Source organism: Uloborus diversus, chromosome 1, assembly GCF_026930045.1.
Source record: "Uloborus diversus isolate 005 chromosome 1, Udiv.v.3.1, whole genome shotgun sequence".
NCBI classification, from domain to species: domain Eukaryota; kingdom Metazoa; phylum Arthropoda; class Arachnida; order Araneae; family Uloboridae; genus Uloborus; species Uloborus diversus.
This window is the reverse complement of record NC_072731.1, coordinates 214214523-214231742: the sequence shown is the minus strand read 5'-3', so window position 1 is coordinate 214231742 and position 17220 is coordinate 214214523. Positions and strand designations below refer to the sequence as shown.

Here is a 17220-nt window from a genome sequence, read left to right as displayed (position 1 = left end):
ATAAAAAGTAAGAGTAAGCATGTGGTTCAATATTTGGATGCTTCACTTGCTAAATCGATTAACTCCATAAAACAAAAAGTCGAGAAAAGTGATGAAGAAGATAGTGTTATTCATAGGAGTGAATGGACCCTCGTGTTACATTTTCTGCCATCGCAGGATCAGAAATGTACTAAACCAAAAGTTTAATATAAATTCACATTCTAAGCATTGGTTAAGCACTATTAAAGCAGAAATGAGGATTTTTTTAAAAAGTAGAGTTAATCGATTTGGCAACTGAGGCATCCATTTAACATTTGATTACTGTTTTAAGGTTAAAACTTCAACAAGTCCAATCACCAATTATTTGTTTCTTGTATTGCGGAGAGCCTTATTAGTATTTTGCAGGAGTTTAAACGACAGGTTGTTAGTTTGAGCAGAAACAAAGTTTAAAATCACAATTGGTTAAGGTGATACTTTGCACTGATCACGAAAATTTAGAACTCCAAACGATCTTATTATTATTTGTAAAAAATAGTATTTTCCTTAAAATATTTGATCACATTCTCTCCTTCGTCACAAACTGTCATATTTCGCACCATCTTCTCCTCTTCCCTTATTATACGTTACACAATATTACATAAACGTATTGTCATACAAATTTTTTTTATTTCAACCAAAATGTGTGTTTACTACACACACACATATACTTCTTACTACACATAAACTTCTTGTTAGCCCCTCCATCCTCCTTCTCAAAAAGTGTCGAAATTTCATCAACCCCCTCCCATTTCTGAACGTGATATCGTTCGTTTACGACCTCCTTCGTTCATAAAAAACTCAAATATTGATTCTCTCACAAAATTCAATGTATATTTTAGTAGTTATTATTACTGTTTTGTCATTTTTAAACTTTTTTAGAATGATTAGTGATTTTTAAATGCACATGTGAGCAAGAGCTGAATTTTTTAAATATCAACAAGTGATTCCTTTTTGTCTTAGTGAACAGTACATTGATAAGATATGGCGCTGTTGGAGAAACGAAGAAATAAATGATATTTTACATTTAAATAAAAAATTATGGTGAAAAGAAAACTAATTTTTGAGAGTGGAGTGGTATTTAGTTTACGAATGGAAGTAACGGAACGATATGAAAATTTTAAAGCTCATTCGTACTTTTTAATATTTCTTGAGATACTTTTCTAATTAATCGATTCAAGGTATGCGTTCTTGTAATTGAAGAACTTTAATAAGTAAGAGGGAAAAGTCGCTTTTCTGCAATTTCTTTCAATATAAATTTCAGCTAAAATTTTAATGTGTTTAATTTTGCCGGTGCCATTTAACCAAATGGATTCAGTAAATCTATTGTAAATGTTTAATATGAATGACGAAACTAAAATTATTAAATTTACAAACTATGAACTTTCATGCAGAAACCAACCAGTTTTGCCTGAAAATTATTCTATTTCCAGCTATAAGAGGTGCAGTATCGTACGCTTTGTCACTAAGGTTTGAATTTGAAGAGAATAAAAGAAATGTCATCGTCACTGCAACTTTAATAATCGTACTATTTACAACATTGGTGTTTGGAGGAAGTACTATGCCTTTGTTGAAGGTGAGTTGATATTTTTCATTTTCACGGTTTTGCACTAGCACGAAGTTGTATTTTAATCAGTGTACATATTTATTAGGTGTTACTAAAACTTGAAGTAGTAACTCTATTTTTTACTATCCATTTCAATTCAAATACCTCAAATTTTTCTCTGAATCTCTTCTGTTTAATGTTTCTAAGCGTTTGGGGAATGACTTACGTTTCTAGGGTTTACAAAACCAAAATTTTAATTCATTGAAAATAAATGCGCAATGAATAACCTCTCTCTGCCTTAGTTAAGAACCATTGTAACTCATTACGATGTTATTCAGAGAAGAAACAAAGTCTATTTTATAAAACGTTCGTCTATTACATACAATATTTTGCTGAGGAAATAATTTTCCTTTGTTCATGAATCATCGGACATTCATAAAATTTCCCGAAATTGTAAGCTACAAGAACTTTAAAAACAGAAAACGGGGTGTACGATGCTTTCTAATTAAATCAAAGAAGAATTTTGTACATATTTAAATTTGTGTCTCAAGAAAAAGATGATTTAATGTCAATTGAACATGGTATTTTCTTTAAGCCATTTGATTAAAATTTTCATATTCCATTAAAATTATTTGAGAAGATTTTTAGAAAGTCGTCAAGTAAAAAATTGATGAACTTTTAACGAAACTTAAAAGTACTATTTACGCCCAGCACAATCATTTCTAGGTTAATTTTCCTTTCAAATAGTTTTTATGATTATGATTTCTTCATTTTGGATGGCTGAATCGATTATTTCAGAAAAGCCGCAAGTCCAATGAATTTCTGTAGGACTTACGCCCTTTCTGAAATAATCGATTTAAAAATACTTCAGTTAGGGAGTGTTTCTTGAGTTTTATACCAATAGATGCAATCTCCCTATTGAAGTATAAGTAGGGCCAGTTAAAGTTAGAGAACTTGTGGATAAAAGTTGCTCTGTATGGCTGCATGTGAAATAAATTTTAATTTTTATCATTCCGACATGAGAATGTGCGGAAGTCAGACATTTTTTATTAGAGTTCCTCCATATGAGGTAGTGAGAATCAAAGGGATGCAAATGGCAAAATTAAAAATTTGGAGATAACCAGTACACATGGTAGGCGAACCTCTCCTCTGTCTTGGGGCAAGAGATTGTACTAGTAGCCCTGGTAGGTACTGCTGTACAGCATGTTTTATAAAAAATTTAAATGAAAACCTACCTAGCATCTGATCTTTAAACACGTTTTACTCGAAACTTAAAATAGTCCACTTACATCCCTTTGCTTCTCACTGCTTCATATGTGAAATTACTTTCGAAACATAGCTTCTTCAGTTTTTCTAGTTTATGAAAAGCAAAACCTTTTAACATTTTGTTTATCCTTACTAATTTTAAGAGAAACCAAATATAATTAAAAAAAATCATAAGTTATTCTTTTCAAAACTTCAATACATGATAAAATAGTGTAAAAATTTTTCAAAGGTAAATTTAAAGTATGCAAATAATAAAAGCGTTACGGATACAGAAACAAGAGAAAAAATTTCCGAACGCAATATTCTAATGCATACTACAGAGATGGAAATTATAAATTATTCTGTCATTTTTGCCGAAGAATCCAGGGATGCTTGCATATTCTTCCTTATTAATAAGATTGCTTTTATACGTCGCAGACGATAGGGAAATACTTTATACCGTATCTACAGATACTTCGCAATGTCATCACAATATGCTATTGGCCGTAGAAGTTGTAGTATTTATCTTACATGTCGCCATCTCTCATTTCTTGTCTTCCAGTGTCTCCAGAGGCGAGAAGCGAAAAAGAGGAGTGAGATTTGCCAGAGCGAGGTCTGCTTAATCAAAACAGAAGCTTTAGTAAGTTGGTGCTGCTCTTTTGGCTTAGATTCTTATCGCTGGTTATTAAAAGTATGTGAGAGGGAAAATTTAATAAAAATATTCTGGGAATTCCATGTTTTACAGGATGCTGAATTTTTTTTTTTTTTTTTGTATTTATATACATACATGTGAGAGAATAAGACACTTGTGTTTCTAATAATCATGTTACAAGCATTTTATTTATTTATATTTATTTCATATGAGACAACACAAGAAAGATTTAGATCACAAAAAGAGGAAGTCACATCCAGGCCACTGTTGGGAATTAAACCCCTTGCTTCCGTATCCAAAGTTTGTCTGCACATTATTGATACTGATACTAACATCGACATGTAAGCTAAATTATACGCACGCAAAGGTTTCTCTTTCTAGCTATTACTTGATGTAAAGCAAGAAATATGACAGAGAAACTGAATGAAATGTTTAACATATACAGATAAAGTTTCAATAAAACGGTAAATCCAGAGAAAATAAAGACAAAGAAACAGAAAACTAATAATATATTGCTATGGATTTCTTTTTAATTAAGATTTTTTACCATTTTAATTTTTTGAAAGTTCACTTCTTTTTCAATTTGCCACCTCTGCAAATTGTTAGGAATTTGAGTGTGTTAAAAAAAAAGTCCTGAGAAAAGATAAGATTAAATTTATATTACCTTATATTACATTTATCTACTGAGCTGTAGAGAAAAGGGACGGAGATCTGCGGGGTCAAGCCACATTATTTCTTTTTAAACAACTAAGACAAAAACTCGCGCTTTCAATTACAAGTGATAGTTAAAAGACTAAATTCTGATATATTTGGAGCTCTTAATTTTGTATCAAAAAAATTGCGGATACTTTTTTTAGCTCTAAAAAATACATTGCTACTCTTCGGCAGTACAACCAGCAATATTTTGTGCATTAACTCACGAGGATGACTTGCTACAGCATGGCTACTCTTTGCTCCAGTTTCTCTATCGCTCAGTAGTGCTGTAGTGCTAAAACTGGCTTTGCTAGAGATATCGTGTTTAAGCTTTTTCGAAACAGCAATATCTTACTAAACATACCAATTCTGAGAACATGTTGATTTCACTGAAGACATATGATTTAAATTTTAGGGTGAAACAATCGATGCAGATTCACAATTTGCTGAGGAAGAGGATACTTTGTTAAGAGCAAAAAACTATTTACTCAAATTGGACATTAAGTACTTGATCCCGTTCTTCACAAGAAAACGAACATTGGCAAGTATATTATTTTACTCATTATTTACTGGCCTAATTTGAACTGGTTATTTATTTTTCAGATTAAAATTTAAGGACGTTTATGTTTTAAAACTTCAATATTTTTGGCAGCTACTGTTTTTTAGCATTAATTACACTGGTAAACAAAGGGTTTGTTACATGAAACATTTATAGTGTTCTAAGGTAATTTTTGACACTGATTTCAAATATCCACTTAGAATTTTTCCGTCACCCATAGTTTGTGTGTTATCATAGGTTTTAAGTTATTTGTTTTTCCCACGTTTTCCGATACCACGTAATGATAAAAACTTATAGTTAACAATTAAATTCTTGTCATGAAGGCAAGAATGTGGTGATAAATAATCAGGTTTGTTGTTACTGTAGTGGCGATATGGTGGTCAATCTTATTGGCAATATTTTTTGTGATATAAGCTACCTAAATGGAATCATTTTCTGTGTTTTTATTGTTAAATGCAAACATAAAGAATTTATAGATTTTTACACAAAGGAAAATGCTGTAGTATACTCTAATAACATTGACTCTAATGGATATGTTCGTACTTTAATATCAAACAGATGATACTTGACATTAATAATTTCGAAGCTAGTTTAAAAACTATACTAATTGCATGATTGAAACACATTGTCTTCAGTATGACTAGCATATTCACTCAAAATGAGAGAAATATATAGATATTTGTAGGGTTTTTTTAGACAAATATTTAATAGAAAAAATATCATGGGACAATTATTTCTGGCCTAAAAATAAATTAAACAAATTTTACTGCCGGCTTGGGTTTTTCACAATGCTGTTTTCTCATCTACGAATGGGATAGCAATGGCAAAAAGAATTAAAAAAAAAAAAAAAAAGAAAAAAAAAATAAAAAAGAAAAAATGACTGGACCCTGTTATTCTATTTTGAACCTCCAGACTAAATTAGGCGTCTTTAAAACTCAGTAAAGATTTTGTAACAGTGGTGGTTAATTTTAATTCTTAAAACCAGAACTTCTACGCATTATTGATGTAAAGTTAAAAAACGCATTTTTGTAGGGGCACCCATTGTCCAAGTGAATAATTTCTTGCTGATTAATTCTAGACACTTAAAAGAGATGTCTCTAATGCCAAATACAGAAAGAACTGAACACTAGCAAACTTTTTGCTCATTATTTTAGCATTAATCATGCATGTAAATATGCGCATTTCTTTAAAAATTCAGTTCAGTTTTACACAAAATCTGTGGGTGATGGAGAAAAACTGTTTACATGCTTGAATTCAGCACATCATTTTATACTAAGATCAGGTATTTTCCTCCATGTAACAGAAAACAAGTATTTTTTGTAGACTAGTGTTATTTGAATACAAACCTTGAAGATTACAGTTATACAAAATATGTTTTTTAGCCGGGGAAAGCATTTCCACTATTGGCATATGTAAGTATCCTATGTTATTTAAAAAATAAGTTGATATTTTTCCCTGCTCTGAAAACACTATTTGCCACAATAGCTGGATTTACAATCAGAAAACAAATTATCCTAAACCATACAAAGGTCTAAAAAGTTACATTTACGTTCATTAAACTGCATTCTTAAAAAAAAAAGAAACATATTAAGATCAAAGACAGTTTTGTCATTGATTACAACCATTTGTAATCGGGTTACAATTCCTTTTCGTCCGATTGAAAAAATTCTGATTTTGTGAAAATTAAAGGAGATTCTTTATTTCAAAAGAAAGATAGTGCGGTCGTTACCGAGAAAAAAAAATCTAAGTGTTAAGTTTCTTGTTCATGGCAATAACGTTACGTTTCACATTAATTTTTGTCCTAAAAAACATGTATAAGCAAAAAAATTCTTCGTTTTTAACTCAAAAGTATTCCTCTTGAAATTTAAACAAAAATAAAAGCTATACTACAAGTTAATATGATGGGAAAAAAATAATTTGAATTTTGACATTTTGAATTCAAATTATGTTTTTCGCAATCACGAGTGTATGTATGTAGGCGTGTGTGTTTGCGTGTGGGGGGCATGTGTGTTTGTGTGTGGGGGGTATGTGTGTTTGTGTGTAGGAGGTATGTGTGTGTAGGCATGTGTGTTTGTGTCTGTGTGCTGGCATAAGTGTGTGGGTAGTTGTGTGTATGAATGTGTGTGGGGGGGGGGGGGTATGTGTATGTGTGTAGGCATATGTGTTTGTGTCTGTGTGCAGCCATGAATGTGTGGTAGTTGTGTGTATGTGTGTATGTATGTGTTTGTGTGTGTAGGTGTATGTGTGTGTATGTGTTTATGTGTGTGTAGGTGTATGTGTGTAGGTGTATGTGTGTGTATGTGTTTGTGTGCATGTGTGTGTAGCTGTGTGTGTGCATGTGTGTGTAGTTGTGTATGTGTAGGACATGGATGCAAACTGGAGACGGCTTTCACTATAGGAGCAGCATCGTGAGGAGCCGGTCGACGGTGATAGTGCGGAGGGTGGGAGAGGGAAAATAAAATGATAGGACGCCAAAAACAGTTAAGTGAGAACAAAAAGCAGTCGTGATTGCTCAAAAAAGATTACGCACTTTCAGCTGCTTGACATAATGCATTAAATGTTTTAATGATATTTATTGCATCCTACATATTTTATCTCAGATTTTGAAAAAGGCAATAAACAGGAAAAAATTAAATGCTCAAAAAAGATTTTTTTGGTTTTCTTTAAAACTTATCGTTAAACCTGAACGTTCTAACGTTCGTTCCTAAATGTTAGGTCTTTAAACCTAAACGTTCGATGGAGCTCTAGCTTAAAACTTCGTATTTAGTAGCAAACATAAAACGAGTTAATTCTTATTGAGAAAAATTTATCATAAACTATTGTATATAAAAGAAAAAAAAATTATTTAATATTGTTACTAGATATGTTTAACTGCAAAAAGTATTAGTAGAGCTCAGATCGTGTGTAAAAATATTACTCTATCTGACCAAAGGAAGAACCTATCCCAGTGAACAAATTTTTTTTTTCTTCAAAAAGCAATAAACTTTCAAAATTTTTCTTACGAAGGCACGTATAAACTTGCTTTTCCAGAAAAAAATGAACCATGTTTCATAAACAGTACATACCAAGGGCACTGAATTCGATGGTCGGGGTGTAATTGTTTTCAACTTTCCCATTTTCCAGAAATGCGATTGAAATGTAGCATATAATGGTATATTTCAATGACGTCATTCTCAGTAGTTAGCTATGCAACTCTTATGAATCAATACAGTATCTCTTAAATTAAACTTTTTTTTTTGGAATCAAGCTACCTTAGATGTCTTAGATCTTTTAGACGGGCTTCCTTCGGAACACACCATTCATTGTCAGTGGATTCCATCCCATGTAGGAGTAGACGATAATGAAAGAGAAAAATGTCTGGCCAAGTCTGTTGCTGAAAAAACCGTGTACTGTTGTAAGGATCTCCCGTTTAGTGGGATTTCCTTCCTTGGAAAGATTAAGTTAAACAATCTTGAGCGAACTTCTCTTAACCACCCTTGGTATTTTGCCAAAAGTCAGAGAGTATTTTTTTGCTCACACTAAGATTTTTTTCAGTTCGCCTATTAGCGATTCATCAGTATGATAAAATTTTCCGGATCCAGGTCGATACATTGCGATTTATACTATTAAAATCTATCAAACTATGGAAATTTCGATTGTGTATACCTTGAAAAAGGAAAAGTTGCGAAAAATTAGATCCGCACCATTGGATTCAGCGAGCTAGATATATATGAGGCAGTGAGAAGCAAAGGGATGTAAAGTGGATATTTTCAAGTTTTGAGTAAAACACGTTAAAAGTTACGGTCCTAAATGAGATTTCATTGAAAAGTTTTTCGAATTCATGCCTACCAAGGTTACTAGTACTATCTCTTAACCCCAAGACAGAGTAGAGGTTCTCCTACCATTTGTATTGGTTATCTCTAAATTTTTAACTTTGGCATTAACATCCCTTTGCTTCTCTCTGCCTCATATGAGAACCACGTTTCAAATCTCTCGTTCTTATATATAATTTCCTAAAAGGAAAGGAGGAGAAAATTTTTGATTGTTCGCTGGTTAGACCTATTCATTTACTAAATTGCTGGCCATTTTCCATTTAACCCCATAAAAAAGCAATAGAAGAAGCATTAATGCTCTCCCAGTATATTCTTATTAACTAGAGAATCAGTCCCATGCTTGTTTTGATCGTAAACCCCCGTTTGCCTCCTGCAAATTCTCAGTGCCGCCTGCGGCGGGTGATAGTCGATGATTTTGATGTTTTTACCTCTGGATGTCCTGGCCCTTAAGGTTTAAAACGGTAAGACAGAACGGAAGAGGTCCCCCTGGATGTTCTGCATCCAACGGTACCGGCATTGACCAAGTAGAAATCGTTTCTGGAGGATACAGAGCTACAGACACACACACAGCCAGAACAGATTATATTATTCAGATTTCTGTATTGTGATAAAATGAATATGCAATAATAATTTTGTAAATTTAAGTAGAATAGAGCTACTTAAATTTAGAAAATTATTCTTATGTCTTTGATATTCGACTTTTTCTGGTCTTTGATTAAGAGGTGCTTTCAAGAAAACGATAAGCTCAAAGAGTTCCCTAAAGTATAAAAGATTGAATACCTCTGCACGTTTAGTGCATAGGCATTAACAAAAGGAAACAAAAGGAAATTAAATTGGGCCATTTAAAGAGCAAAACAAACATACTTTTCTGTCACTCATAACGTGATAAAACTCATTTCTTAATGTACGAAAGTCTTAATGAATGTGGAAACATTTATCTCTTAAGTGTTCTGGTTAATAAAACATAATGTCTTTAATACAAAAAAAAAATTACACGAAGAATAATAATAAAAAAGAAAAACAAATGTATAACGGAAAACTTTTTGTCAGTTTACACGATAAAACCTTAAATCAAAGCAATATATCCATCTCGGAGGGTTTCTTATTGCACTTATGGTTTTAGAGCTCGGAGATGAAAAATATAAAACGACAGTAAGATTTCCTTCCGTGTCTCTTGGTATTTCATTTGAAACAAAAGGAAGAGAAAAAAACAATCTTAAGATAGTCGAACATGAAGAAACTTAAACGACATATTATTAAATAAAGCGTGAATCATCAAATTCTTGGAAAACTTCCGAGACATTAAATTGAATCTCAAAAGCATTTCTCTACTAATGTTTCTCATTTAAAGTTGGAGCGTTTTGCTGTGCGTTTTTTTTCTTAAGAAAATACAATGAAATATATTTGAGAGATATGTTTCTATAACTGAAATGTACATAAAATATTCTGTAAAGTAAAAGTATTTGAAATTTACATTCAAGGCAGTTTGTTCTTCAGAAAGTATATGAGTTTATTTTATTTTCGATGTATTTGGCAAGACTTTTGTATAGTAACTAGCTGCGTTATAATATTTAAAGTTCAGGCAGTAATATTTATTTTTATTGTGTTTTTGCAATTTAAATATTTTATTCACTGAAAAAATATTGGAACTTGTTTATTGTCGCTTAAATTAGAAAATTACATCAGTGATCGTCGGCAGAAAAATCTACGTTACATGTCTTCCTTTTAAGGAATAACTAAATTTTTACGCTGTAAGAATAATAAACAAGCAAGTTTAAAAACCAGTCATTTAAAATATATTGATGTATACTCATAGTGTTTACATTGCAGCTGACAACTTGTTTTAAGTTTGATGTAATTCAGAACTGAATCGTAATTCCCCATGCCTTAAAGAAAATATCAACTTATTAACGGACTTCGAAAGGAAAAATTTATTTAAATCTAAAACGAAGCCTGCGTAGGTTACCTAAACTGCCATTTTTTAATAGTAGCCCAAAATCGGTCAATAGGCAGACTGTCTTTAGCGATGGTTTCTTTTGGAATTGCCACGACTTTACTTGATGGTGAAAAACTAACATTTAAACTGCTTTGAATGTCTTTTTACAGAAAGATTCCATATGTTTCATAAGAAAAATTAACCATTGGGAAAGTTTCTTGAAGAGGTCTGCCTCATAATGTGAGATGAGCACTATGAACCACAACTCAAATATAAAAACCGTAAATAAAACTCTAAAAGATTTTAAAAGTTCAGATCACATTCGTCAAACTCTTCCTTATCAAGTATAAGAAAGAATACTAGGTGATAAAAAAAATTATAACGGAATAGCATATAATATTTTTTCGGCTAACATCTTGAATTTTAGATTTTTATAAAAAAACGTCAAGGTTTAATGTCTGGCACTGGACGGATTAAAAATCAGCAAGTAGAAGTCTTATAAAAACCACGAAAAAATCTTGTATACATCCAAAAAAGAGGTATCATGACATTTCAACGGACACTATATAGTGTAGAATAATTAAAAATTTCATATTCAAACCTTTCCTTTTCTTTATTTGCTTTTTCAGGTTAACGATGCGAAGAGTAATATTTCAGAGCAGTTCTTTAAGGATTGGTATACGATGGTGAAAAGTGATGAATCTCCATAAAAATCGTTGCTAATGAGAGAGATTATCGCCATCGATAAATACTAGTTAAGATATGAACAATCATGAAACAATGTCATGTAATTATTCACTTGAAATATTTCTTGAGTTAGTTCATAAAACTTTTAGTGATAGTTTATAAGATTTGTTAACTAAAAAAACGGAAAAATTTATGTGTATTTGAATTAATTCTCAATAAAGGAAAAAAAAAGTTTTTGCATCTTTATCTTAAAAAACAATGGTCCACAAATGGTAGAAATTCTTTTTTTATTGCAAGATTATTGAGCTTATGTATGAAAAGATATCCAACAGAAGTTTTTTTTTTGTTCATAACCTGATGTCTTCGGCATTAAAAGAGATTTCTTGTAAGAGAAAAGCTCGTGTCTGCAGTCAATTGCAAATTTGTGCTTTTTAACGCTGTATAATTTTTTTTTTGCAAAACTTATTGCTGAAAAAAAAATGCAAATATGCTTTGTTTGAGAGAATCGATATTTTTTTGCAAGTTTATATAAAATTCAATTTATAGAGCCTGAAGTGTTTGTTTTAATGTCAAAAATGTCTTTATATTACATACCTCACCTCTACTTTCATGAATATTTCATTGCATAGCAAAGAGAAAACGGATAAAAGAAACAAAAATGTGTATGACAGGCAAAAACTTTTTCATGCATTAGATTTTATTCATCAGTGCATTAATTTTCTTCTCAGTCCACAGTTTCACGCCATCTCCCACTATTTCACCGCTCCAACCGCACTTTAAACGCCAGGTGGCGTTCTTTCATTCTTAATTATTTTTGGTCCCAGCGTTTCGTGCGTGGCATCGATAATTTTGAAAGTGAAAGTAGTCATCCATTTTAGTACATGTTAAGAATTCTGGAATGAGAGACTGCCATTATTCTTCTAAAAGGGTTTAAGAGGTGACTTAACTGAAGTCAAGTGTCAGTGGGAAGATTTACATCAGCTGAAAGTCATAAAACAAAAGTTTTTGTCTTTCTGATGGGTTGTTTATATCTAAGTCGTGAAATATTACGAACTATACTTAAAAAATAATTACCGATGTTCTATAAAACTACTAGAGGTAGTTGAGTTTGGATTTAGGTGCGTATCAGAGATTTTATACGGACCATTGATTTTCGTTTCGATACGATAGATAGAGGAATAAAATGAAGTTAAAAAAAATTTCCGACAGCCTTTTTACAATAATAAATCATACATGAAAATTTAGTTTAAAAATTTGTACAGATAAACAGATGTACTTATAAGAAAAAAACACCTTGCTTTCAATAATAAGAACATACACAACAACGTTGTGAACTTTTATATTGCTAATTTTGGATTATTCATCGAGAACCGCAGGGCTTTGCCGTTTGGACCGTGCCGTTTGGACATCCTTTCATACGTTTTTCTCTGAGTGTATATCAAACATCAGGCGTTTTTTCACCCGCTACCAACTGACGTTGAAGAAAGTAAGGCAAGCATATCTGTAGTTAAACCATCACACTGGACATAAGACATACTGAAAAGCTTATTAAAGATTAAGAAGTGACTCAACGCATCTGAACTGTCTCAAAGATGCCCTGAATGACTATCAGTTTTAATCTAAAGTGTTGCGTTTACATTGAGCATAAAAATCTTTCACGTTATTTGTACAAGCATTGTTCTGCTGCTGTGTTTAAGAGTTTTTATCTTTAATAAAGTTTATGTTGATGTTGTATTAATGTCCTGAAGGTGGGTCATCAATAGCATTTTTGTATTAAGTATAATTATCAGGTTAGGTATTGGTTGGTTTGCTTATGTGGTAGTGTAAGGGGACCAAAAACTTGTCCGTAAAGACTACCCGAGGACAGGCACTTCCTATATGAGCTTCTTTCGAATATACAAAGGGAGATAACAAAGATTTTGGTTGTTTATGAAGTGGCGACCTGAACTCAAAGTGGTTTGTTGATGAAAAAGCATGGACAGTAGACATTGCGTCCACCTATGGCTGATCACAGGCAGCCATAGTCCATCTAGTTAAAGTGGGACCAAGCAGCTGGTCCGGTCATTTAGAATGATGGATTAACTGAAGAGTTTGCACTTGGTAAGAACTATATATTGAACTTCAACAGCTAGAAAAATTTGTGTTCGTCAGAATTTCATCAACGGGAGACTTGGAGAGTTTGTGCCTGTAAGAACTCTTTCGAAGGAGAAATGGGTGCCCGCAGGAACTTTTACCACCTTAGAATCAATTAGGGAAGTTGTGCACGAAAGAACTTTTATGAACTTAAAACCAAATGGGAAAGTTGTGCACTTAAGAACCTTATATGAACTTTGATTTAAACGGTACTGTTTTGTCGAAATGTACACAACCGTTAAACGTCATTTGTTTTGCGCAAATAGGAATAGAACTAGCAGTAAAATGCTTGTAATTGTTTCAAATTCCTCTGCAATAAATGAATAATCAAGGGAGAAAAGCCCTCGCACTCCTAAGTATAATATTCAGTATTCACAATCTCTTTGAATAAAAAACGTTCTTCATGTACACTTTACGTGCTGAGAAATACGATTAAACTCTTGCATTTGGAATGGAAAAAGTCTTGCATGTAGAATGAAAATAGTAACGAAAGTGCATAAATGTTTCATACTTTCTCCAGCAATGAAGGTGATACAGTTGAGCACTGTAAGCAGTGATTGTATTAACATGTACTGTCCAATTGAATTCTTATAGAACAACTTTTTTACAAAAAGATTCTAGAAATTTAAGTCACAAACATATGCAAAGACTATTTTTTTTTTGAAACGAACATCAAGAATCATAGAGTTTTGCACAAGCTTACACGGAATAACCTTTCACAACTTTGAATCTTGGGCTCTGATCACGAAATCGTAGTTTGATCAGGTTTAAAGCATAACTTATTATTTAGCACACTAAATAGTGTCTTGACCAAAGCTTATTAATCCTGGAACTCAAAAAGGGTCATAATCAATAAGAGCGAAAAGGAAAAAAACAAAATCATCAGTTTTTTTTCGTCAACTGTCCCAATGTTCTTTTAAATATTTAAAACACTGATTAGCTCTAAACAGGTGATACATGTTTTGATAAAGTTATAAAATTAAAAAAGAGAAACAGAAATTGCTCTATTAATTTTACTTGATAATAATTGCTTGTTAAATGCGTGATTGGAGGTTGACCGTGTTAATTGTTTTCGGGAAAAATAGCAGCATCAAACTAGAGACTGTAAGTTGCTATTATTAACCAAGATGCTACTGACCACTGAAATATGACATAAAATTGTAACTGTCATTACTAACAAAAAATTAAGGGAAAATATGAAAAATAATGCGAGAAACTGAAATCTTATTACTTTTTACTAAGCATTGAGTTGTTCTAGTGCTTGTAAATACATTTAGAAAACGTTTACCTTAATTCAACAGCTGAAGAACTGTTCATAAAATTATATTATTTTTGATTCGATTGCACTTTGTTGGTTTTCGGTGAGGAGGGAGTGTTTCTGTTTTAAAAGCAATGAATATTAGCTGTACTGTCTTTTCTCAACTGAGACAAGAATAAAGCTATCAGTTTCTTTAAATCCATAAGATTCGAATGTCTAATTTTCTACTTGGTGTTAGAATTTTAATTTTCATGTAAGGGACTCATAATTTATAAATTTTAAAAATATTTTTTCACTTTGCTCTTTTCAATATTATGCAAAACCCTTTGCTGTTCAGTTGTCAATGGTCTGAAAAAACTTCTTAAAGCTACTTCTTAAAACTTTTAATATCTTCCAGTGTAAAAATACGGATTATATGTCATCTACACATGCATTGTTCGGCTTTCTAATACTAAAATACCCCATGTGAGTAAAAATAAATGCTTCCGTATATTATATATTTGGACTATAATATAGTGTTTTTAAATGTTTTTATTTTCGGAACTAATTTTCCTTGTTATTTATTTACGATTATAACTTTTTATTGCGCTTTTTATAGGAGTTTTTCGACTTAACATTTTTCATATTGATTTTCTGTGATACTTAAAAATATCTTTACCCACTTTTAGGAACAAAAATAAGCTATTGATTAGTTTTAGAGCATAAACATTTTTTATGTCTTATTTCAAAACACAAATTATGATTTCGCTTCATTTAGAAACTGAATTTGTCATCAGTTCAATTTTAGTTGTTAAAATTTAATTCGGAACTCCAGCGCTCGAATACGCTATCTTGCGGTGATTTATAAAACTGCGAATGCAACTAAAACTTTGCCACGTTGCGTTCCATGTGTGTCTGTTGACGTAAACACAGGCAGTTTGTTCTGAGTATTTATTAACGCAATCGATGTGTCTTAGTTTACTTTCAGCTACAGAAATTAATTCGTCCCTTAGTAGTATTCTCGAGCTCCTCAAAATAATGTTAGTTTTCATTATTTCTTTAATAATAGGTGAAAGCGAAAATTCTGGATTAACAAACTTGGATAACGTTCTACAAGGTAAAAAATTTTATTGTTTTGTATGAATTTGTAAGAATATGGGAGTTTTTTTAATCTTAAATTAATTAAACTTACCATATTTTACAGCAGCATTTAGTTGGAATGGACAGTATGCAAAATATTTTCTTGAATATATTATCGTAGAACAAAATGAATAACCGAGAAAGAATTTACTTTATTCCTTTTATTCTCAGCTGAAAGGTATCGCCAAATTTGTTTAGGGTTATAATTTTGGCATTGTGCGAGCAAAGTAGCCTTGGCGAGATTTCGCGTTTTTAGTTAAACCATTTTCAATTTTTATCATGAGTGGAATAAAATGGTAGTAAGATTACAGAATTCGATAAGTAAAAAGAAATAATTGTCAATCAACTGAAAAGAAAACTACCACCATATATCCGTGAGAATTTTGTTGATGATTTGCATAACATGACACAATTAAATCGTAACTCAGAAATTAGAAAAATCGAAACAGAAAATTTTTAAATTAACCGATTCGGGAATTCAAGAGAAATAACTCAGCTACAAATGGAAAACAAGCGCTAGCCAAAGCAAAGCAAAGAAGTATCATCTTCTTTTGGTAATAATTTGTAATGTCATATTAAATTTTCTAGCATTAATTGTTATTCTTGTCCGGCCACAATTATTATTTAGTTTTATCAAGAATTGATAAATATCGAATTCAACATCGTGAAAATGGCTGCCTAGAACTATGAACTACGTACTTTGCATTAATGTTTGACGTTTAGTAATGCTTCTTGAATTCTCATTTCTTTCTACGTGGGTCAGAATATCAACAAGACTTTGAAAATTAATTTAAAAAGAATAAAGCGAAACAATCATACGTACGAACAAAAATCACAACACTTTTAGCATTTTCTTCGTTACCATGTGCGTTTGTTTTAGTTTTCAATTCCGCCATTAGACAGTGACTTCAGTGCCCCCTATAGTTCGTTGGAGTTGCGAATTATTAACGTTTTTGTAAGAGTTAATCTGTCGTTTGTCGCCATAAATATTATTTTGCTTTTACAATTAAAGAAATAAAATTTGCTTTGTTCAATTTTTTTTTTAAATTTTAAATGTTCGAAACACATTAATCATTTGCATTGAAAATAATGATCTGCAATAACTATTTTAATAAAAAGAAGCAAATCATTAAGCAGAAAGAGCTTTTTTCTTCTTACAACATATAAACGTAAATACATCTAAGCTCTTTTCTATTATTATTCTGCATAAAAATGTTGCACTTTGTGTCTTCCATTTGTTTAGATTTTTTCCTCTTTAGTCTTTTTATTGTTTTATAGCTTTTTAATCACCCTTAGAACCTCAACCGTGCTCCCAAAGAAGAGATATTGTTATTGAAAAACAATCTCGTCTTAGAATTCTTGATAGTTTTCTTTTTTTTTTTCGTTCGTACAAAATTGCAATAACCTAACAAACAGTTTATTTTCAAACTTAATTCCAAGATCTTTGTCATATTACCGTTGCCACATGTAAAATCAATAGTTGTCTCATGAATTTTTAAGGGAAGGGGAAGGGAAGGAGCATTGCAAATTCCATTACCGAGGAGTTTATTTTAATTATATCATAT

At 31.6% G+C, this 17220-nt stretch overlaps 1 protein-coding gene across 1 annotated transcript in view; it reads left to right on the top strand.

Annotated features, from left to right (window-relative positions):
• The window catches only part of LOC129218589 (sodium/hydrogen exchanger 8-like), a 45868-nt gene extending 34700 nt beyond the window's left edge, over positions 1-11168 (top strand). Inside the window, exons 10-12 of the mRNA XM_054852908.1 lie at positions 1449-1591; positions 3369-3446; positions 11088-11168. Coding sequence (XP_054708883.1) covers positions 1449-1591; positions 3369-3446; positions 11088-11168 — 302 coding nt within the window. The remainder of the gene's footprint in view (positions 1-1448; positions 1592-3368; positions 3447-11087) is intronic.
• Positions 11169-17220: the final 6052 nt, after the last annotated feature.